Raw genomic sequence first — 24,418 nt, 5'->3', positions numbered from 1 at the left:
ATATTATAAATAAATTTATAATATTTATTATTTTTATTATCATGATATATTATTTAAAGAAATAGGGGTAGATAGCTAGCTTTGAAAGCAGGAAAACCTGTATTCAAGACCCATCTCTGACAAATAGTGGTTGTGTCACCTTGGACAATTCATTTAACCTCTAGGTGTTCTACATGATTCTCTAAGACTGCAAGTTCCATAGAGGTGCCAATCTGCATTGATAGGGTTTTAGAATCTGGATATTTCCATTGAAATCTCATGCCCTTTTCCTAGAACTGTCTCTAGAGCATGGCAAAGTTCTCAAAACATTGATTATAATGACTTATCAAGTGTGTAAACTTCTCTCAAAAATGTCCATTCTTGGAGAGATAGACTATAGTAAACACTAGTTCACTGTGGATTCAGTAGTTCTATGTGAGAAATTTATTTCTGGAGACTTTTTCTTTACAATTGATGTTAAAATAAGTAGATAATGCTAATGAAGATATTCAGCAAGTCAACACCTGGGACAGGAATGTCTTACAGACAAACAAAAAAAAAACAATAAAAAACTCTGAAATGATCTTTTTTATAGTTGATCCAAAGATTAATCCAACCCAAAGCCATGGTATCTGCCGTGTTGTTTAAAAATTATGCTGACTTTCTGAATTGATTTCTTTTGGTATATCATTGTTTCTGTGAACTATATCTGCCTCAAAGCAGAATTCACTCTAATAGTTTTTAGTTCTGTGCTGTTTACTAAAAATGTTACATTTTATAAGAAGTCTTCCCAGTGTGCAATGGACATGACCGCTTACTCTTCTCAACTCTGTAGCTCTAGGCTTTTCTTTCATGGTCTACTTTATAAGTTTAAACAATAAATAAGGAAATAGAGGTACCTGCTTCCATTCATCAATGAATTTTTATTACTTTACCTGTCAGGTATGTTTGCTCATGTATTTCTGTGATGCTCAAGAGCTCTGATTGCTGCTGTTGGCAGCTCTTCCTTGCCTGATGCCAAGTCAAAGCCGATTTAGAATTTATCTGGTAGGAGATACCAGTCAATGGATCTTTGGTCCATAAACTTTCACTGCCAGGAACTACAAAAAGAAAAAAAATAGTAGATTTCTAAATAGAATGCACATATATTCAATATATAACAAATTAAAGCAACTTATAATGAAAAATTTTAAGTAGCACAACTAAATTTGAAATATAATATAAAAGGACATGTCTATTTACAAGTAACATTGCCTAAGGCAGGTAAGTATTTTTTTCTTGCTATTTTTAAAGTATTTCACAGATTTTCTCCCTTAGAATACCGAGTTCTTGATTTGTGGCCAAGAAATCTAGGTTTGCATTTGTCTTACACTCTTATTAGTTGGGTCATCATGTCAAATTCCTTAACATTTCAGAGTCTTACTGTCCCTTATAAGTAAAGTGAGAATAATAATATAACTTGTAATACCTCCATTGTAGGATTTTCCAAAGAAAGCTTTATGCAAACTTTAAGAGTCAAGTCAACAAACTTTTATTAAGCTACTTTTAGGTAACAACCACTGTACTAAGCAGTGCAAATAACAATCAAAGACCAAAAAACAGTCTCCTTTCAAGGAGTTCAAGATCTAATAGTGGATAAAACAAAGAAAACTGATTACCAACATATTCATTCCTGCAGTGGCACAAGGAAGGGTGAATGACCCCCTATTGGCTCCTTTGTCTTTTTGATATGATGCAAAATATGATAAGATGCAAAAATAAATGTACAAATAAGAAATATATAGGATACATTTGAGATAATCTGAGAGAAAAGACACTAAGATTAAGGAAGACAGGGAAAGGCTTTTTGTAGAAGGTGGGGATTTAGCTGAGACTTGAAAGACACTAGAGAAGACAGAAGGATGTTCCAGGCATAAGAGATAATCAAAGAAAAAGCCCAGTGCACTTATATGTATCTTTTTTTTTCTGTAGAATGTAAGCTTCTTGAGGTCAGGGACTGATTTTACATTTCCTGGCACTTAGCAGATGCTACCAAATGATCACTGAATTAAATTAAATTGTTGAACTGAATATCAAAAAGACAAATTCACTTCTCCCTGTGCCACTGCAGGAATGAATAACTTGGTAATCAGTTTTCTTTCTTTCATCCACTGGACACTTATGGACATGTGGACTAGACAGTAGGGTGAATATAAACATACCAAACAGAACGAAGAGAATGGAATACAGTTGGGTTTTATCAATCCCATACAATTTCTTACATTTTATTATCCACATCTCCATCACCAACACCAAAACTTACACCAGTGATTCCCAAAGTGGGTGCTACCGCCCCCTGGTGGGTGCTACAGCAATCCAAGGAAGCAGTGATGGCCACAGGTGCATTTATCTTTCCTATTAATTGCTATTAAAATTTTTAAAAAATTAATATCCAGGGGGCTAAGTAATATTTTTTCTGGAAAGGGGGCAGTAGACCAAAAAAGTTTGGGAACCACTGACTTACACATCTGTAGACCCATAATTGTTTGTAAGTGTATTATCAATGAGCAATCACAGAACTATAACCAATTCTGGGAGAATCTCTAGAACTGATTTTAGTACCTAATGCTTTAAATACCAAAGCATTCATCTTTGCTATCAAAGTCTAATAGTCTGATGCTATCAAAGCAAATACTAACATTCTAATAGTCAAATGTTATCGAAGCATTAGAACAGTGATTTGAATGAATTCAATGAGCATTCTTTAAGCCAGTCAATCTATGTAGATGGAGCCATTCTCTCCTAGATTTTAAGCAGATACCTATGAAAACTATTAATCCTAGAAGCTAGCTGCTGTGGTGACTCTCTTCAATTTCTATTTTCTAGATTTTAAATTGAAAACAAGGGGATGGGGAGAAAAAGTAAAATATAAATTTTACCTATTGAATGTTAAGTCAATGCAGAAATGATTCACCAATTGTTTACTAGGTATCTGAACATGAAAAAACTCTCTGAAGTGAACAGAAAATTATTTATGTCAATGAAGGAGCCATTTAGTAAGTGGCAGGATACATTAATTGTACACTTTAATAACTTTTGGTCGTACATATGTTGAGAGTAGCTGACTGAATAACAACTTCAGTCAGTTCTTTAGCATCTGTTAGAATGTAAGCTCCCTGAAATCAGGGACTGTCTTTTGCTTCTTTTTGGTTCTCCAGTGCTTGGCACAATGCCTGGCATCTTGTCATTTAGCCATTTCTGACTCTTCATGACCTCATGGACTTGTTCGTAGGGTTTTATACTAGAGTGGTTGGTCATTTCCTTCTCCAGTGTGTCCCCATTTTATAGATAAAGAACTGAGGCAAATAGAGTTTAAGTGACCCGCTTGGGCAACATAGCTAGTAGGTATCTCAGGCTCAATTTGAACTCAGATCTTCCCAACTCCAAGCCCAGTGCTCTATCCACTGTACCACCTCACTGCTCTGTGCTTAATAAATGTTTTTTGAATGACTTAAAACTTGTGAGATTTTGCCCATGTAATTACTCCCACCACTGGTGCAGATGGTAAACTCTACTTGCCTTAGGAGAGGGTCAGTGTTGTGACTGAAATACATGGGTATGTAGAGATGGTGGCCAGCCTTCTGATGCTGAATCTCTCTGTACTTAGCAAGGCTGATACTGACAACAGGTGGACCCAGAATGGAAGCCTTTCCAGTTTTGTAGAACTTGCCAGAGACTTTTGCTCTGCTATCACTGCTCTCATATTCCCATGAACATCACAGTAATATCGGAAGAGAGCCAAAAGGAGACATTATCTAAATATAAACTATATACAATTGGTCATCATTCCATCCCTTCCCCCGACACAAACTGATATATAAATATTTATTAAATTACTGAACTATAGACTTTTATTTTAAATATATATTTAAACAAATATATATTTTAATAAATATATATTAATATGCTACATAATAAATATACATAAATACATATATGTGGGTATGCCCCAAAGATCCTTACTTAAAAAAGGAAACTATAGCATATAATATATTAGTAATATATAATAATATATTCAATATGCTGTTGATGATAAAATATAAATATTTTTTCTCAACTAAGAGCAGTTTCCCACAATAATCATAACATCCTGGGGCCATTTTCCTCCACAATTTAAATAAAATTTAATTTCTTATTTAATAACTCACTACATATATTTTCACATGGCTTCCTTCAATAGTTTTAGACTCTGAGAATATGTTAGATGTGTTTAAAGTCTTGGTTCTCTGGATACAAAATATTGCCTTTTAGTCACTGCTTAACAATGATACATCGTAGCTATTAAACTGATTTTCTTTACTGGGAATTAAAAGCCCTTTCACTCAGTTTTTGGTTTGAATTTAGTTTGCATTATTTTTGTCATTGATTTTTAATTCTTTGTAAGAACGTTCGTTCTTTGCCAGCATCTGTAACGTGCACATTTAAAACATCACTTTGCATGGCTTTCCAAGCATTAATTCCTATCCTGAACATTCCAGAGAAATTACCCAATTTCCCTTCATCATACAATTCACTCTGAACTGACTCATATTCTGTCCCTCAATGTGTTGTGTACCTCTCATAGGGAAGTGATCGTGGGCCTCTGTGAAGTTCATACAACCACATTCAGTGATATGAAACTTAGAGAGAACTCCCAAGGCAAACCAAAGAGGAAGGTAAATACGAGAATTAGATTTAGAAATTAATTCAAAAGTGCTCTATTGACTGCTCATTGTGGGCAAAAAAAGTGATAGAAAATAAGGAGCGAGAGCCAATGCTTAAGGAAGAATCTGCTTAAAAGAGCCAAGAATGATACCTAGGAAAGTCACTCAATTAGATCTGGGAAACAGTCATTAAGTATTCATTATGTCCAAGATACTTTGCTGGGTGCTGGAGAATACAAAACACTGACATTAAAATTACTCCCACTCTTACAGAACTTTGATACGGCAGGGAGTGAGCTCGGGGTAGGAAATGAAGAAGGAAACCAAAATGAAATTTGTCCAGTTGTTCCAGCATCTTCATGATGCTGCCATATGGAGTTTTCTTAACAAAAATCCCGCAGTGGTTCACCATTGCCTTCTCCAGTGGATTAAGGCAAACAGAAGTTAAGTGACTTGTCCAGGGTGATCCAAATAGTGTCTGAGGTCAGATTTGAACTGAGGTCTGTTCTGACTCCAGACCAAGTGCCCTAGCCACCTCCATCAAAATATAAACATATAAATAAATGCAAGCTAATTACAATAAGGAAAGTGTTGTAATGCTTAAGGAGTTCTCAGAAATGGATTTCTCATAATAGATGCATAAGATACAGGACTCATAAACTTGAATATGGTAAGCTATGGAATGAGCCAGATTAAGTGAGGGATCGGAAATGATTCTATTGTCTCTTTTTTATCTGAAACCTTTACCTTACAGATTAAAATCAATACTATGTATTGATTCCAAGGTAGAAGAGCTATAAAACTAGGCAAGGGGGGGGGGGGTTAAGTGACTTGTCCAGAGTCACACAGAATCTGAATCCAGATTTGAACCCAGGACCTCCTATCTCCACTGAGCCACCTAGCTGCCCTACCTCTTAAAGTAACATCATTGAAGTGAGAGGATGTACAGTATTATCCCCTTATCCACAGTTTTGCCTTTCAAGGCAAACTGTTTCATTCCAAGGAACATAATATAACATGATGGGGTGGGTTGTACACTGTCATTGTACCATGTAGAAGTCCATCTGGAGCAGCAGTCTGCCCACAGCTTTCACTTGGAGGGTTTTTTTAGGGTGTTTTTTTTTTGAGGGGGACTGAGAAGTCATAGAGTGCAGAGCCCAGGCTCAGGAGAGGGGAGAGAGAGAATAATACTGTACAGGGATGCATATTTAAAGTAAGTAAGGGCAGCTAGATGACTCAGTGGATCACTAAATGGTACCAAACATAGTAGAGTCTGCAGAGCAAGGAGCTCCTTGTTCCTTCCAAAGTTAGATAAGGAAAGCTCAGCAATGCAAAGAAAAAATGCCACTGTAGTCATCTGAGGTATCCAAAATAACAGTTGAGGGTAGGTCCTTTCTCCTAATTTCATTTAAAAAAATGGGAATCCTGACTTTGCATTCTAAAGAGAGGAATTAAATAAAGAAAAAAGCACACTCATGCATTTGCTGACTAGAGCAAAAGGGAAAGTGCCCCACAGATGTCCGATTCAGCCTTCTCTAAACCAGATGCCCAGAAGTTGCAAGCTAAAGAGAACTGAGGAGAAAGGGGTCTTTTCCTTTTCCTGTTCTCATGATATAGTTGGGGAGAAAAATAATTGTTTAAATAGGAGGAAAACATTGCAATAAACAACACTGAAAACAAAGAAACATATACATTAGGTGTCATTAGGTCAATAACCAGTTCCTCTTTTTCCTGTATTGGGTCTGCCCAATGGCTTGTGGGTTAAGGTAAAATACTACCTTAAAGCTTCATTTCAGTTTAGGCAAGTAGAATCACATTTTGTAGACTGTTTAAATAGTGACAAAATAAAAGTTGGTGAAATGTATCTGAAGCCCTTGATGCATGATAAAAGTAATTAGTGTGTTCATTTCTCCTTCAGTTAGTTGTCAGAGTTAGAGACCATAAAGAAGAGGAAATATGTGATTTATTGAAGATGCATGATTTAGAGACAACAGAACTAAAGTAACATCATCTCGAATATACTCGAGGTGCCACTAGTCAAAATCGATACATCGTGTATGCATGACTTTCCTGCATGTTGGGACTAACAGGAAAATAAAGATTTCTTTACCCTGGGGGAAAGCCTCTCATTTCTTCAGACCAAAAGCTTCAGGGTACATTTAAAAATCAAGGTGAAATTAAACCTTTGGAGCAATATTTTCCAGAGAGTTACATGAATGAGGGATTCAAAAAAGATTCAAAGACAGTCTCTGTCCTCAAGGAGTATACATTCTAATGGGGGAGATAATATGCAAACATATATACACAGCAAGCTATATACAGGACAAATAGGACATGATTCATAGAGGGAAGGCATCCGAAGTATATGGAACATCAGCATATGTTAAGAAAAAATTGTATCAGTTGATAAAATGGATTTTCTAAATTCATCTTTAAAAAGGGAGCTCTTTGAAGACAAGACTTGATTTATTTGTATATTTGTATCAGCACTCCGTGTAGTCCCTGGTCCATAGAGACCCTTGTATAATTGCTGAATGAATGAATGAGTGAATGAATGAATGAATGAATGAATGAGAGAAAAGTCAAGAAAAACTATCTATATATACACCTGTCATCAAAACCATTACAGACCATCTCTGTGGACCACTGACACGTGGGCATACCGCCAGTTGGTCTGACCAAAAGGGACAGCAGAAAAAATTTGCACATGGAGAAAACAATCAAAGTTGTAGAACTGGAGAAATTTTAGTCGGTCACTCAATAGACACTCATTAAGTACATGTTAGGCAAGGCAGCCAGATGGTACAGTGGGCAGAGCAGCAAGCCTGGGGTCAGGAAGACTTGGGTTCACATTTGGTCTCAGACACTTTCTAGTTGTGTAACCCTGGGCAAGTCACTTAATCTCATTTGCCTCCATTCCTCATCTATAAAATGGCACCATACTAAAGAAGGAAATGACCAACCACTCCAGTAGCTTTGCCAAGAAAACCCTGTGGACAAGTTCATGGAGTCACAAAGATGGAATTTTAGTTGGGTCTTAAATAAAGTCAGAGAAGGCAGTAGGCTGAGACAAGGAGGGAAAACATTCCAGGGATGGTGGGCAGTCAATGAAAATACCCAGCGCAAAAGACCTTTGTGACAGTTTAATCAAGAGACTCAACAAATTGTCATTAAGTGCCTCCTAAGTATAAGGCACCAGCCAGACAAAGAGGGAAAAAATGACACATGTATATTGATAATAATTTAGGACTACAATGGACCATGGAGAGCAAAACCCAACAGCTTTAATTTTGAAGATAAGGGAGATCAGGCTCAGGGAGAGGTCTAGTGACTTGCCCAAGGCCATATCAAAGTTTAAAACCAAGATTCAAATCCAGTTCCTCTGACTCCATCTCACTCCATTTCCATTCCTTTTTCCCACTCTCCCACACAGCAATTCTACATTTCTAACAATGGTTCATATAAAAGTGTTTCTCAGATTTACTCTTTATACATAGTATAAATACAAAATATCAAAGTGTAAAGTCACCACATTTGTGGTTGTTATTCAGTCATTTCAATTGTATCCAACTCTTAATGAGTTCATTTGGGGCAAAGATACTACAGTGATTTGCTATTTCCTTCTCCAGCTCATTTTACAGATGAGGAAACTGAGGCAAACAGGGTTAAGTGATTTGCCTAGGGTGGCACAGATAGTAAGTGTCTGAGGTTGAATTTGAACTTGGGAAGATGAATCTTCCTGACTCCAGGCTCAGCAGTCTATCCAACAGGGTATATAAGAAAAAAGCACCCAGTTGCCCCCATGCTATGCATCTACAAATGCAGCGGGCTTCATGTTTATTGTTTGGCTATTCTCATTAATATGGGGTTGACATATTTGTTGATTTGACTTCTTCCTCTCATGTTCTGGACTGGGCCTTACTAAAAGCAACTTACCAAGTGAGCTCTTGGGAGGTGGGAGATAAAAAAAAAAAAAAGAAAAAAAAAAAAAAAGAAAGGAAATTTGAGTTACAGTGTGATGGAAACATTGCAGAGATCCAGAGAAAGCTCTCTGGGGAGATTAATGGTAGGAGACAGCTTAGGAGAGGGGGCAAAGTGGAATCAGAGAAGACTTCTCTTGGAATATGTCTTCTGAGCTTATCCTAAAAGAAGAAAGATCTTTTTTAGAAATGAGAAAAGAGTCTATTTCAGGCATGGGAAATATAAGCCTTTTTTTGAAGTTTGACTTTAGTAGCCCAGAACTAAAATTTAAGGTTAACAAATGGCTCAATATTTGAGGCAAAGGGAAGCAAGGAGGAATGACTCTCTTGGACTGGAAACTAGAATATCAGAAATGGGAAATAAACATTAGTTAAGTGGTTAGGCTGATCAGAGTAGATGAAAAGCGAGAAACAAACTATTCACACACACACACCCTATAAAAAGTCCAAAGAGCAGGTTAAAATGAGTGAAAGAAGACCATTGGGTGACAGAAAGGGAAGAGGACATTGGATGGCAAAAGAGATAGTTTGGAGAACAAGGAGTGAGCAAAGATGGAACCACTCCAGTTCTCTTTTCTCCTTCTCTACTTAATTCTTAATTTTGCCTGATATTTGCCTGATCTTGCGATAGCTTCATCTTGACCTCGTGTTGTTTAAAATTTTTACCATTTTGGATCATGTTGGATCAAAAATTAAGAATTCAAAGGGATTTGGGTGCCATTAATTTAAAGACATGAATAAAAACAAACTTGACTTACTACAAATGACACAAACTGTGTAGGGAAAATATTATCAATCAAGATCCAAATTTTTATAATTAACTGAATCAAGATCCAAAAAGGTCTTGATACATTTAATTTTTTAAAAGGAGGAAGGTGGGCTAAATTGAAAAAGATAAAATTCTACCAGGGTGTATTTAAAGGGGTACACTTGATGGGGCAGCTAGGTGGCTCAGAGGATTGAAAGTCAGGCCCAGGGACCTGCTATTTGGGCTTTTTATGGGAAGAATAGTTGGTTTTCCACTTTTCGCCCACCTGGTCAGTTTAACCATTTGATTATCTTTTTTTTGTTTGTTTGTTTGTTTAAACCCTTAACTTCTGTATATTGGCTCCTAGGTGGAAGAGTGCTAAGGGTGGGCAATGGGGGTCAAGTGACTTGTCCAGGGTCACATAGCTGGGAAGTGTCTGAGGCCGGATTTGAACCTAGGACCTCCTGTCTCTAGGTCTGACTCTCAATCCACTGAGCTACCCAGATGCCCCTCATTTGATTATCTTTTAATATAACCTGGAGACCTAGTGTCCAGAACAAAGCAGGTGATGGTAGAAGTAACAAAATGCATAAGAAAAAGCACGAGATGTGGACTTGATATTCTCTACTTAGTGGTCTTGAACTACTGGTCACTTGCATTTCTCAGTCTTAGGGTGTTTTTTTTTTCATCTGTAAATGATGAAAGGTCTTAAGGTCTGTTATGTCTAGCTCTATGTCTATGATCCTATTTCCAATGTTTTTCTCACAGAGACTTTAGAGAATGCAACTCTCTGTTTAAGAGTATGGAAACCAAATGTATGGTTGAGAAAAGCGGTTTGAAATAAAAGAAATGTAAAGTGAAAATTAGTCAAATGGTTAAACTGATCAGGGTAGGTGAAAAGTGGAAAACCAATTATCCCTCCCATAAAAACCCCAAACAGCAGGTTAGAATGAGGTGAAAGAAGGACTTTGGATGACAGATGGATGAAAAGGAATCATCTATTACTTATACTGAAAGTTTGAGACGACACTGGCTGTAAACATTAGCATGATCAAAATATAAGATAGTTTATGTATATTTGTTTTGTCATCATTTTCATTTGATAAAAATTCTATATCTAGTCATTTTCATGTTGATTTAATAATCGAGGAAGAAGAAGAATCATTGAAAGGCAAATGAACTTTCTCCAGTTCATTAAAATAACCAATATTTGATGAGTTAGGATGACAGCTCAAAATAAATGATAAAATGATTACAAATTTATTAATGAGATCTAAATTATCCAAACATATCTCTATATCACTCAAGATGAGTAGTATCAAATTCAAATAGAAATTGAAAGCTACATATTGGCTTAGGAAACCACATCTAAAAATTATCTTTGTTCTATTGTATTTTTATTTATTTTGTTAAATATTTCCCAATTATAGTTTATTCTGGTTGTGGCAAAATTCAAAAGATACTTCCTACCCTTAAGGGACTTATTTTCCACTGGTAGAATACAACATGCACAGACATAAATAAACACAAAATTTTATGTCATTTAAAGAAGGAATTCTAATTAATGAGGGAGTCAGAAAATATATATGTCCATCCTTGTATATCTACATATATACATGCATACATATATCTGCATATATTTACACACATGTATATGTATAAATATATAATGGGAGATAACCTGAGCTGAACTTTGAATGGGGGTAGGGGAGCAACCTGAAGAGCATTGCTGAGGTACAAAGCTATAGATTGCCCCAGAGCATAAGAGACTGGTAGAGAGAGAATTTCAACATGAGAGACAGAACAAAGGTGTAGAGGTAGGAAATGAAATATTGTATATAGGGAATGACAAATGGGCCAGTTTGGCTGAAACCTAGATTGAATCATGAGAAATAATGGGTAAAGGCAGACTGGGACTAGACTTCCAGAGTCTTTAAATGTCAAACAGACAAGTCTGTGTTCTTTTTACAGATATACTAGGACGCCACTGAAACTTCTTGATAAGAGGAATAACAGTCAATCTTAACCTTTAGAAATATCAATTTGACAGCTATGTGGAGAATGGTTGAGGGGATGGATTGAGAAAGATCAATTGGGAGACAATTGTAATTGTCTAAGATAGAGGTAAGACAGAGCTAATCAAGTATCCTTGTAGTGTGCATGAAGAGAAGGGCCAGACTGATAGAGAAGTCTTTATCTCCCAGTTCATTAAAATATTGGAACAGATTTTTAATCTTACCACCCAGCTCACAGATATAAAATTTTAAAACAATATCAAATAAATTATGAGTTCATGGATTCTACACACTAGAAAATAAATTCATTCCCTACGCTAAAACCAAGAGGCCAAAATAAACCTGCTGCTTTATAAAGGGCTAATATGAATGTTCCATTTTAAACTGAGGTCAGTTCACAAATAAAATGTATAGAAATCTTTGTTTAACTAGACAGAAACAACTTTAAAATAGGTCCACAGCATAATATTATTTTTTCAGTAACTGGCACAAAATGCTTTCTATTATCATCATCATTTTTCCTGCTGTTGTTGTTATTACTATTATTCCACCAACATTGAAGAGCATGCTTCTAATGTTCTTTGAATGTTCCCATTTGGATTCATTTAATCACATGTGACACAAAAGATTATAAATCAGGAAAGGCCCACCTCCATTTCTCCCTTCATAAAACCATACACAATATTAAAAACATGATTAAGTAGTAATGGACCCATATTCCAAAGTAACATTAAGGAAATGAACTATATTTCTCCTCTTGAAATTAGGCGTAAGGGAATTAGTCAAACATTTTAACTTGCATGATGTCATTTCGATTAATGTCTTAAAAAGAAGTTGACAGCATTTATAAGTAGGAATGGGAATTGGGGATGGAGGGCATTCATGAAAATAAAGACTTCATTTAATGTCAATAAGATGGCACCAGGTATGGTGGCATGACCTTAAAATCTCAGCTTTCAGGGAGGCTGAAGATGGCATGTGTTTTCAGCTTGGTAGTACTGAGCTGCAGAGGGCTATGACAATTGAATATCCACATAATATTTAGCATCAGTATGATGAGTCCCCATTATCAGGGGTCTACCAGGTTGCCTAAGGTATAAATTGACCTGGGTTAGAAATGGAACAGGTCAAAACCTTTGTGCTGATTGTTAGCGGGATATATAAGGAAATATAATGGCAGCCATGTTGAGTCAAGAGTGATGGACAGTTACCTGCTTAGAATGCAGAATGAACTGAGCTTGGCATGAGCCTGGCATGAGCCAAGGCAGATAGGCTTTGGCTATAAAAGGAACAGATCTGAACCCATCTTGGTCTCAGTTTGGAGATATTTGGGTGAGGGTGGAAAGAGTTTAGGCAGGGCTTATACTCTACTCAGCAAGCAGCTCTAGCTATCAGACTGATACAACTGTGTTCCATCAACCTCTGTTTCCTGATTTATAATCAACAAGATCTGCAAATATATCTATCATTCAGCAGGGTTAAGCCTTGACTCAGGTCTGAGACTAGTCAGGCCTCAGCTAGGCTGTCAGCCAATCAAGATCTTTGATCGACAATAATCAGTTGAAGATTCAACAACAAATTATTCATTATAGATTAATTTAGGAATCCCAATTCCCACTTTCCATCATTTCCCAGTTCCCCTTTCCCTAAACTCTTTGATTATTAAACCATCGTTTAAGAAATCACTTTGCCTGAGAATCCTCAAAGATTCTCAAAAAAAAAAAAGCCTCAAAAAAAAAAATGAGGTTTCAGTTGATTGAGTCCTGTGACAACTTGGGAAAGGGGTTTACTTCAATATTTCTTCAATCAACTTCTTGAGATCAAATCCACAGTCATAACAGGTCAAACAAATTAATTAGTCTTTATAGAGCAATAAAATCTATAGTGAAATAAGTTAAGGGATATAGCCATCAACATCAAACTTCTAGAGCTTCAATTGGACGAGGCTTAGCTGTGTTTCACTACCAGCTGATTCCTAGTTCAGGCTGTTAGTTACTGTTATCCTTCTTGGGATTGGAGTAAGCAGATTCCTCATTCACTCACAGTACAAGCTGTATTTGGGTTGACTTTTTGGGATCACTAATATATCTAGTTGTCCCATTAGGATTATTCAACTCTCCCAATCAATTCATTCCCAAGATTGACAATTACAGATCATACCCACCAAGATCTGTTGCACTTCAGTGACGGGAAATGAAAAGAGCTAAGTAAAATGAGCTGGGGAAAGAAATGGCAAACCATTCCAGGGTCTTTGCCAAGAAAATCCCAAATGGGGTCTCAAAGAATAGACGTGGATGAAAAATAACAAAAATTTTAGGGGAAAAAAGTATTGTGATAATGGTGATACCACCATGACCTCCAAGAAAGAAGGCTGGACTAGAAGTCAGAAAACCTAGCTTTCTTTTGAAGCTCTGCCCCTAGTTCACAAAGCCTTGGACAAGACATTTAATTTCATACTGCCTTGGTTTTTCCATCTGTATAAAGGGAACAATGATGCCAATACATGTTTGTAATGTGAATAAAGAGAGACAAGAGCTATTTCTGCACTTTGGAAAAGCTAAAAGCCCTAGAGAGTTGTGAGGTATTATTGTTTTTGTTGGATAAGATAAGCTCAAAATTGCATGATGCCATCATGATGCTCAGGTACTCACATTTCAGGGGACAATACCCAAAAAGTCTGTCTGTTTCATAATCAGCTGTAGTTCCACACCAGAGCCAGCCATCAGATCTGCCAGCAGAAGTACAGTCAGCATACCAGTTGTCTCCAAACTTGAAAGGGAACACACATGGCGCTCCATTGGCATTCCCCAGTAATGTATACATAGCTAAGGAAATAGATAAAGAATGTTGTAATTGAAAACAGCCCTTACCCTGAGAATGTGAACAAATCCTGATTCTAAAACATTCATGCAACAAACATGTACAGTTTCTTGATTCTCATGAAGAAAGCATTTGGAATCCTTATTTATTGTGATGAACCTTGCCCCCCACATACACACACGTGTATCTTTTCCCTTGTGTGGTTTGACTAGGATCATTTATATAGAGGTGGAAGGAGTCTAGGGGGACGTTCAGTGAAAAATCATTAATTAAGCACCTTTTGTATGCCAACATTGTGCTAAGGAGAGAGACAGACAGACAGACAGACAGACAGACAGACACAGACACAGACACAGACACAGACACACAGACACAGACACAGACACAGAGACAGAGACAGACAATGGCAGACAGAGACAGAGACAGAGAGAGATGGGACTTTAGCTGAAACTAGAAAGAAGTCAAGGAAGCTATGAAGTAGCAATGAGGAGAGAGACCCAAGCATTAAGTCTAACTACCTTATTTTACAGATGAGGAAACTGAGACTCAAGAAAGTTAAATGACTTGCTTAAGATTATAGTCATAAATGTCAGGGGCAGGATTTGAACTCAGTTCCTCTGAGTCTAGAGCCAGTGCTTACTCTACTCTACTAGAAAGCTATCTAGATATCATCAAAGGGAATCAGTTTAAGTAATCCTTTTTTTTAACAACTTGTCTCCTCTTAAAAAAAGTTATGTAAATAGATATGTATATGTGTATATATGTATATATACATTTGTATTATGTACTTGTGTATATACACACATACTCAGAAGGAGCTGATTACCTCCTCAATCGTTTCCCTAACTTTATATATACAATTAACTTCTCTATGTTGCTTAACATATTCTAAAACTGTAGTAGATAAAAAAAACCACATTTTTTTAAAATCATGCCGTGCAATGTTTTATAGAATCACATAAATTACTCAAAATCTGATAACCAAGTTTGGGAATTATTCACCTCTTCTTTGCATTGTTTGCTCTTGTCTAATCTGTGGGTTATGCTTTGGTTTGAGACCTTTAGCTAAAAAAGAATTGGCACAAGACAATGATAAAACTGAGGGCTAACACAGTAATTGAAAATTATCGGTGGGGTTTTAAATATCCATGCTTTTCCTGTCTCCATGGCTTTAAATATGAAGAGTTGAGTGTAATCTCATCTGAGCTAACTGAATAAGGCAGAGAAAGGATTGGAATTTTTTTTTAATTTACTAGTCAAAGTAAGACCAAAATCCCTGATACAGTGTAAACTTCTCAAGGCCAGGAAGGTTCAATATTTTTCGCTCCATCCCCAGGGTGGCACATAAAAGGAGTTTAATAAATGCTTATGGAATGATTGGTTAACTAATCCATTGGGATGCTTCTTAATGCACAGTTTCATGGTGATATATCTGTCCCTTATGTAAAATGGCCATGTGTTTCAATGAAAGAATCATAAGGTCATAGCTGAAGGGGAACTTACAAGTCAATGATTCCTATGACATTTTATAGATGAGAAGCTGAGACCTGAAGAAGGTAAATGACTTGCCCAAAGTCACACAAGCTAATATGTATTTGAGACAAAAGGAACATTGAGAATTTGGGAATTGTTCGAATGACCTTTCCTTGAACAATTTGTACTAATATCTCTAATCCAATTTCTCAATTATACTTGAGTAAAATTGATCAGATCATTGTGTAATATTTTTGTCATTCCTTTTTTTCCCCTTCCATGGGGAGGCAATTCAAGTACTTTTAAAGCAAAATGACTGAATATCAGGAACTATATGTTCATTAGTAAAGTTCTTCCTTCAGCCCCCTCAAATGCCTTTCCTCACAACTGACTGGACAATCCAGTAGAATTTATTCCATGAAATATGGCTATGGCACAATTACAGCTGCTCCTTCTCTATTCTTGCTTTTCAGGCAATGGATGAAACAACTTCCAAGTATATCAAGAACTAAAGACTAAGGAAGACTAATCTTGGTTTGTTGTTTGCATGAGGAGAAACCTGCCCTAATTCAGTAAATCACTTAACCTTTTTTTGCCTCAGTTTCCATTCATGTAAAATAGAGATGAGAAATAACTCTTATCTTGCAGAGGCGTTGTGAGGATCAAATGAGATAAATGCTATGAAGTGCTTTTCACAGCTCGCATAATAGCCATCACATAGCATGAATAATGCTGGTTGGTCTCAGGCAATTGTTACATAAAGCATGAATTCTTGCCAAAATGTCTCAGAACAAGTGATCATCCAGCCTCAACTTGAAAACCAGTGATGGAGAACTCACCACCCATCAAGATAGTCCATTTCATTTGGGAATAGCTCTTCTGTTTAGGATGTTCTCCCTTATATGTCAAGCTGAACTTTCATCACATAATCCACACAGTATCAGTTCTGTCATCTTGAATCATGCAGAATAAGTCTAATTCCTCTTCCTCATGAGCATCTTTCAAATATTTCAAGAGAGTGATTGTGTCTCAACCAACTCCTTTAGAGTTGTCTTCAGAAGACTAAACATTCCCTGGTCTGTCAACTGATACAGTAGTTTCCTCATATCAAGTAGTGCTCAGACTCTTTCTAAGGAGGGAAGAGAATTTATTTCTCAAACTAGCCTCAATGGGGTTTGAGGACAAAATGAGTAGGAATCTATACATGGAGAGGAGCCCACCATGTAATTCTGGAAGCCTAAATTTTGAAGGAAAGAGAAAGTAAAGAGTAGGAAAATGGAAAAATACAGAAAATAAACAAAAAATGGAATTGAGGATATTTACTCAAGTTAAAAGACCAAACTTGAAAGCTACTAATTGAATTGATTCATCTTCAAAGAGGTTTTAATTAAATTAAATTAAATTAAAATGATGTTTTAAAGGTATTCTTCTGTTTAACTCTTCCTATTCTTTTTGCTTAATGTGAAAGAAAAGAAGCAAATTGCTTTCTCCCAGAGGTAAGTTCCTTGAGGTCAAGAATGTTTTCATTCTCTCATTGCATACCCAGGGCTTAGCAGCAAATTTTCTTGCTGATCTTCTCAGCTCCTATGGACTCAATTATTTCCATGCTGATGATTCTATTTATCCAACCCTAACTTCTCTGAGGATTTCCAGAATAACACATCCAACTGTCTTTCAGAAATCTCTTACTGGGGGTGCGGGAGGCATCTTAAACTCAACATGTTCAATACAGAATTAATTATTTTTGCCTCTAAACACTCCTCTCTTCCTAACTTCTCTATTACACTTGCAATTTCTTATGACATGACACCATTGCATCACAATCATATACTACAACTTGTTCAACCATTCCCCAATTGATGGGTGCCCTCACAATCTCCAGTTCTTTGCCATCACAAAAAGAACTGCTACCAGTATTTTTGTATAAATATATATCCTTTTTCTTTTTCTAAGATCTCTTTGGGATACACTCTTAATAATGGTACTTCTGGGTCAAAGAGTATGCACAGTTTGATTCATTTGAACATAGTTCCAAATTGTTCTCCAGAATGGATGCACCAGTTCACAGCTCCCCTACAGTACATTAGTGTCCCTATTTTTTCATATACCTTCAAAACTGTAATTTTCCTTTTCTGTCATGTTAACCAATCTGATAGATATGATGTAGTACCTCAGAGCTGTTTCAATTTACATTTCTGTAATCAGTGGTGATTTGGAATATTTCTTATATGACTACTGATAGCTTTGATTTCTTCTTTTGAAAATTTCCTGTTCTTTCCCAATTTATCAATTTGGGAATAACTCTTATTTTTAAAAATTTGACTCAGTTACTTATATATTTGAAAATCAGGCCTTTAGCAGAGAAATTTGCTGTAATTTTTTCCAATTTCCTGCTTTAATTCTAATTTTAGCTACATTGGTTTTGTTTGTGCAAAAATTTTAATTTCATATAATAAAAATTAACTATTTTACCTCTTTTCATCTTTTCCATATCTTTTTTGTCATAAATTCTGCCCTCATTGATATATCTGAGAGGTAAATTTTCTCATGCTACCCTAATTTGCTTATATCATACTTTATATCTAAATCATGTGCCCATTTTGACCTTTATACAGTGTGAGATGTTGGTCTATGTCTAATATCTGCATATGGCTTTCCAGTTTCCCAAACAATTTCAAATAGTGAGTTCTTATCCCAAAAGCCTAAGTCTTTGGGCCAATCAAACAGTAGATTACTATGGTCATTACTACTCTATGTTGTTGTTCAGTTGCTCAGTCATGTCCAAAGCTTTGTAACTTCATTTGGAGTTTTCTTGACAAAGATACTGCAGTAATTTGCCATTTCCTTTTCTATTACTACTATATATTATGTACCTAATATATTCCCTTCATCCACCATTTTATTTTTTTAGCCTATATCATACTTTATCAATTATTGCTTTGTAGTATACTTTGAAATCTGGTACTGCTAGACTACCTTCCTTCTTGACCTTTTGTTCTTCCAGATTGATTTTTTAAAATTATTTGTTATAGCTTTATAAAATAATCCTTTGGTAATTTGATTGGTATGGCACTAGATAAGTAAATTAAGTATAATTGTCATTTTAATTATATTGGGTTGCCCTATCCATTAACAATTAATATTTCTCTAATTGTTCAAATCTCTCTTTATTTTTCTGAAAAGTATATTTTAACTGTGTTTGTGTAGTTCCTGGTTATATTTTGGTAGGTAGGTAGACACCCAAATATTTAATACTTTTAATACTGTATGTAATTATTTTAAATAGAATTTCTCTTCCTATCTCTTCCAGCTGGAATTTGTTGGTAATATAAAAAAAAAAAAGGCTGATGATTTATGTGGTATTTTTTCTATGCCATGACTTTGCTAAAATTGTTAATCATTTCAACTAATTTTAATTGATTTCCTAGGGTGCTCTAAGTATACCATCATCTCATCTGCAAAAAGTGATAGTTCTGTTTCCATGTTGCCTTTGATTCCTGCAATGTTTTTATAAAGGTAGCATTTCTAGAACAATAGTAAATAATAATGGTGTCCTCAGATGTTCTTGCTCCTCCCTTGATCTTCCATGAAGGCTTCTAATTTGTTCCCATTACAAATAATGGTGGCTCTTGACTTTAAATAGATATTACTTAATATTTTAACAAAAGCTCCATTTATTCCTATGCCTTCTAGTGTTTTTAATAGGAGTGTTTTCTGTATTTGTTAGATATAATCATATGATTTTCATTTTTTTGTTATTGATATAGTCAGTTATACTTATAATATTCCTAAAACTGAATCAGTCCTGCATTCCTAGTATAAATCCAACCTGGTCACAGTGTATAACTTTTGCAATATGTTGCTATAGGCTTCTTGATAACATTTTATTTAAAATGTTTGCATTAATGTTCATTATGGAAAATAGTCTATAGTTTTCTTTCTCTGTTTTGTTCTGCCTAGTTTAAGCATCAATACCATATTTTTGACATAGAAGGACTTTGGTAAGACTCCTTTACCTATTTTTAAAAACAGTTTATATCATGTTAGAATTGTTCATTTAATGGTAGAATTCACTTGTAAATCTGTCTAATCCTAGGGATTTGGGTGCAGGGGGGAGATTATTGCTGGCTGATTCATTTCTTTTTTTCTGTGTTGTTTCCTCTCCTACTAATCTGGGCAATTTGTATTTTTGTAAATATTCATCCATTTCACTTTGTCCCTTTTAGTGGCATATAATTAGACAAAATGGCTTTTCATAATTCCTTTAATTTCACCTTTATTTTTGGATAATTTTTTTTAGTTTTAGCTTTAATTTTCTCATACTTATAATTTGGTTTTCTTGGATTTTTTAATCCAATTAACCAATTGTTTATCTATTTTATAGATTTTTTTTCATAAAACCATCTCCTAGTTTCATTATTTCAATTTTTTGTTTTTTTGTTTACTTTCAATTTGATTAATCTCTCCTTCCATTTTCAGGATTTCTATTTTAGTGCTTAATTGTGGATTTTTAATTTGTTCTTTCTCTAGTTTTTTTTAAGCTGCATGTCCAATTTATTAATTTGCTCTTCTCTTTTATTTATGTGAGGATTTCGAGATATGAAATTTCCATTAAATACTTCTTTGGCTGAATCTCCCAAATTTTGGTGTTATTTCATTGTTGTCAGTATCTTGAATGAAATTAGTGATCGTTTGTATGCTTTGTACTCAATCTTTAAGGCTAGAGTATTTACATTCCAATTAATTTTTCATCTATATTTCCAAATCCCTTTATTGAATAGAATTTTTATTCATTATGGTTGGAAAAGGGTACATATAATATTTATGCTTTTCTGCATTTTGTTTGTCAGGTTTTTATGCACTAATATGTGGTTGATTTTTGTGAAGGTATCCTAAAAAGTTGAAAAAATATATAATTTCCATTCTCATTCAATTTTCTTCAGTAGTCTATATCTAACTTTTCTAAAATTCTATTCATCTCCTTAACTTCTTTCTTATTTTTTAAATTATATTTATCTAGTTTTGCAAAGGGAAAGTTGAGGTTCCCCACTAGTGTAATTTTACTATCTATTTCCTCCTGTAACTCATTTAATTTTTCCTTTGGATGCTATGCCACTTAGTGTCTATGGTACCTTTTAGCAAAATGGCAATTACCTTCTCCTTTGGAATTGAAGGACCCAGATTCTAAACTTACCTTTACCACTCACATCATTTGTGATTTGGGGCAATTCACTTAACCTGTCAAGGCCTTAATTTCTACTTATACAAACCATAAGGATTGATACAATTGAAATTGAGGTAGTTTTCAGTTCTGTGTCCTATGAATTCCTTTGTATAACCTACACTGAAAATAAGTCAATTTTCTTGAGAAGTTAAATCCAGCAGTGTTTCAGTCCTAACCCCAATTCACCTTTCATGAAACCACCTAATTATTCACTTCTATCCAATCAGGCAAGCATTTATTTAGCTTAGGATATTCATTAAGTGCTTAGGATACAGAAATAAAATGAGAACTAGCCCTTCTTCAAAGAATTTAAATTCTCACCACCCAAAATTTTTCATCAGTCGTTTCTCATATCCAAGGAGACATGAAGTCTCAAGTTGCCAGAGATAAATGGAAGTAACTTCTCTGACCCTAAGGTTGTTCTCAAGAACATCCTACAATAAATATGTATCCTGTGTTGAAATGTATAATGGGATGAGGAAGCAAAGACAAAGATCGTGATCTCCTAACCTTCCTGTAAAGTTTACCATCATCTGACTATGAAATAAGAATGCAAGAAAATGAACTTTTCCACATTCATTGTTTCAGACACTGTCATTTCCATCCAGGCATCAAGTGAAATGACTCTAGCCAAGGCGAACATGAAGCTACCTGGTCCCCACGATAAGAATAAATTCCTCTCATTCACTCATTCCAGTCTTACTTCTGTTGTTTTTTTTCCATGCATTCTATAGGTTAGCCAAACTGGACTTTTAAAGAGAAAACATTTCCTTCTGTCTTAGAATCAATACTAAGTATCAGATCCAAGGCCGAAGAGATGTAAGGGCTACGTGATTTGCCCAGGGTTGCATGGCTAGGAACTATCTGAGGCCAGATTTGAACCAGGACCTTCTGACTCCAGGTCTGGTGCTCTAACCCCTGAGCCACCTAGTTGCTCCCCTGTTCACTAGTTCTTAAGCATACTTGAATGAAAGACTTTCCCACCTCAGTGCCTTTGTCCACACTGTTTCCTCTACTTAAAATGAAACATCTACAAGGCAAAGAGAATAGAGCAAAGAACTTAGAATCAGGAAGTTCTGGATTTGAATCTTATTTTGGACACTTTGGTTTGATTATCATGGCTAAGTCATTCTTTCAGTCTCAGTTCCCTCATCTACTACACAGGGTAATTATAAAGATCAGATGAGCTAACATATCTTTGCAAACCTTAAAGTTCTAAATGTTAGTTATTACTAACGTGGTGGTGGTGGTGGTGGTGGTAGTAGCTTTTGTAGCCTTTGTACTTGTAGTACTAGTAGCAGTATGAGTGAACCATGTCCTAATGGATAGAAAACCACACAGGAAGCCAGGAAAGCCCAGATTCAAGTGTTACCTGTTATATATATTTTGTTTGAGTGCCCTTGGGCAAGTCATGTAACTTCTTGGGGTTCTAGTCATCTCTCTAAGTCTCTAAACAGAAGTGAAAGATGCTGACTTGCATTGGAATTTTCTCATTTAGGAATTAGGTACATCAATTAAATTATCTTATTAATGAATCACTTGTCTCTACTTTTAAAATCCTGTTCTTCTACCCCATCTCTGTCTCTGTCTATCTTTTGTGTGTGTGTGTGTGTGTGTGTGTGTGTGTGTGTGTGTGTGTGTGTGTGGTCACAGNTGTGTGTGTGTGTGTGTGTGTGTGTGTGTGTGTGTGTGTGTGTGTGTCTATATATCTATATATCTATCTTTCTCCCTTTCTTTTTCTTCTCTTCCTCTCCTGAATTCCTAATTTTTTTAATTTTAACTTCCCTCATGCTAGAGTTATTTTTAAACTTGCCTCATCTACTCCATTAGATTGCAGTATCCTTATAGCCAAGATTTATATCCTATCTTTATGTCCACCACCAAAAAGGCCCCCCCAAAAAAAACAAAAATCAACAAAGAAATTAAGATAATACTATAATTGGAAGTTGGTCAAAGACTCCCCAAGACTTAAAGTCAGATCATTTTATAATAACATAGGTTCTCAAAAACAGAACAAACTTTCTTGGAATAAAGAAAGTAAGGGGAATTCCAATACATGCCACTGAGACTTTCAGTTCATCTGTCAAGGATATTCACTAATGCCATCATTGCCTGGATGAGGAAGTACAGAATCTCAAATCTCTATTGGTCACTGTTATCCAAAGTCTTCTTTTTCCTGTATAGAGCTATTGGAGTGTCATCTCCTTATTAATGTTGCTTTGTAGAGTACTAATAATTGATTAAGTAAACAGAAATCATAACAATCCTTTCTATGCTTTTTTAAAAATATAGATGTATGACTTCATTAATGTAGAGAACTCCCATTGGGTGAACCCACTCTACCCATGCAGATAGACAACTGTTCTGCAACTTATAGTTTAGAGAATTACCTAGGGGCATTGATAGGTTAAATCATTTGCCCAGAATCTCACACAATATGTATGAGAGACAAGACTTAAATCCAAAATTTCCTGATTCTGAGACTGGATTTATCTCCATTACTCCACAATATCCTTATAACTTAGTACTGAATTTAAAAAGAATGACCAGAGGGATCACTGTATATCTAGAAGACTGACCAATGTGGCAATAAAGGGAAATAATAAATATTGGAGGGGATGTGGTGAAATTGAGCCACTAATGTATTACTAATGGAGTTGTGAAGTGATCCAACCATTCTAGAAGGCAACTTGGAATTATACCCAAAGGGCTTTAAAAGAATACATGTCCTTTGATCCATCAATACCACTACTGGGTTTGTATCCCAAAGTGATAAAAAAAAATGACAAAAGATGTGTTTGTACAAAAATATTTATAGCTGAGCTTTTTGTGATGGCAAAAAACAAGCAAACAACAAAACATGGAAAATGAGAGGTTGCCCCTCAATTTGGGGAATGGTTGAACAAATTGTGATATATAATGGTGATGGAATGCTATTGTGCTATAAGGAATGATGAAACTGTTTGATTTCTATAAGAACTGGAAGGACCTCCATGAACTGATGTGAAGTGAAATAAGCAGAACCAGGAGAACATTATACACAGTAACGGACAATCAAATCTAATAGACTTTGCTATTAATAGTAATGCAATGATCCAGGACAATCCTGAGGGACTTATGAGAAAGAATGCTATCCACACTGAGAGAAAGAACTATGGGAGTAGAAATGCAGAAGAAAACATATGAATTTATCACTTGTCTATATGGGTATATGATTTGGGGTTTTGGTTATAAAAGATTGCTCTATTAAAAAATAAATAATATGGAAATGGGTATTGACTGATAATACATGTATAGCCCAGTAGAATTGCTCGTCAGTTCCAGGAGTGGGGAGGGAAGAGGGGGGAGAGAGAACATGAATTATGTAACCATGGAAAAATATTTTTAAAATAAAATCATATTAAATAAAAAAATTAATCATCACGTTCTCCAAGTTAACCTAAAACTTATTTGCTTCATAATAAACTAGATTTTGAGTGAATAAAAAGATTTTTAAA

General features: G+C 35.4%; 1 protein-coding gene across 1 annotated transcript in view; it reads right to left on the bottom strand.

Moving 5' to 3' along the window:
- Positions 1 to 24,418, bottom strand: part of MRC1 (mannose receptor C-type 1) — a 122,837-nt gene that overhangs the window by 82,021 nt on the left and 16,398 nt on the right. Inside the window, exons 3-4 of the mRNA XM_044678925.1 lie at positions 14,056 to 14,229; positions 915 to 1,079 (exon numbers count right to left, since the gene is read on the bottom strand). Coding sequence (XP_044534860.1) covers positions 915 to 1,079; positions 14,056 to 14,229 — 339 coding nt within the window. The remainder of the gene's footprint in view (positions 1 to 914; positions 1,080 to 14,055; positions 14,230 to 24,418) is intronic.

This window comes from Gracilinanus agilis, chromosome 5 (genome assembly GCF_016433145.1).
Source record: "Gracilinanus agilis isolate LMUSP501 chromosome 5, AgileGrace, whole genome shotgun sequence".
Lineage (NCBI taxonomy): Eukaryota > Metazoa > Chordata > Mammalia > Didelphimorphia > Didelphidae > Gracilinanus > Gracilinanus agilis.
The sequence above is the reverse complement of the archived record's forward strand: the minus strand, read 5'-3'. Positions and strand labels throughout refer to the sequence as shown.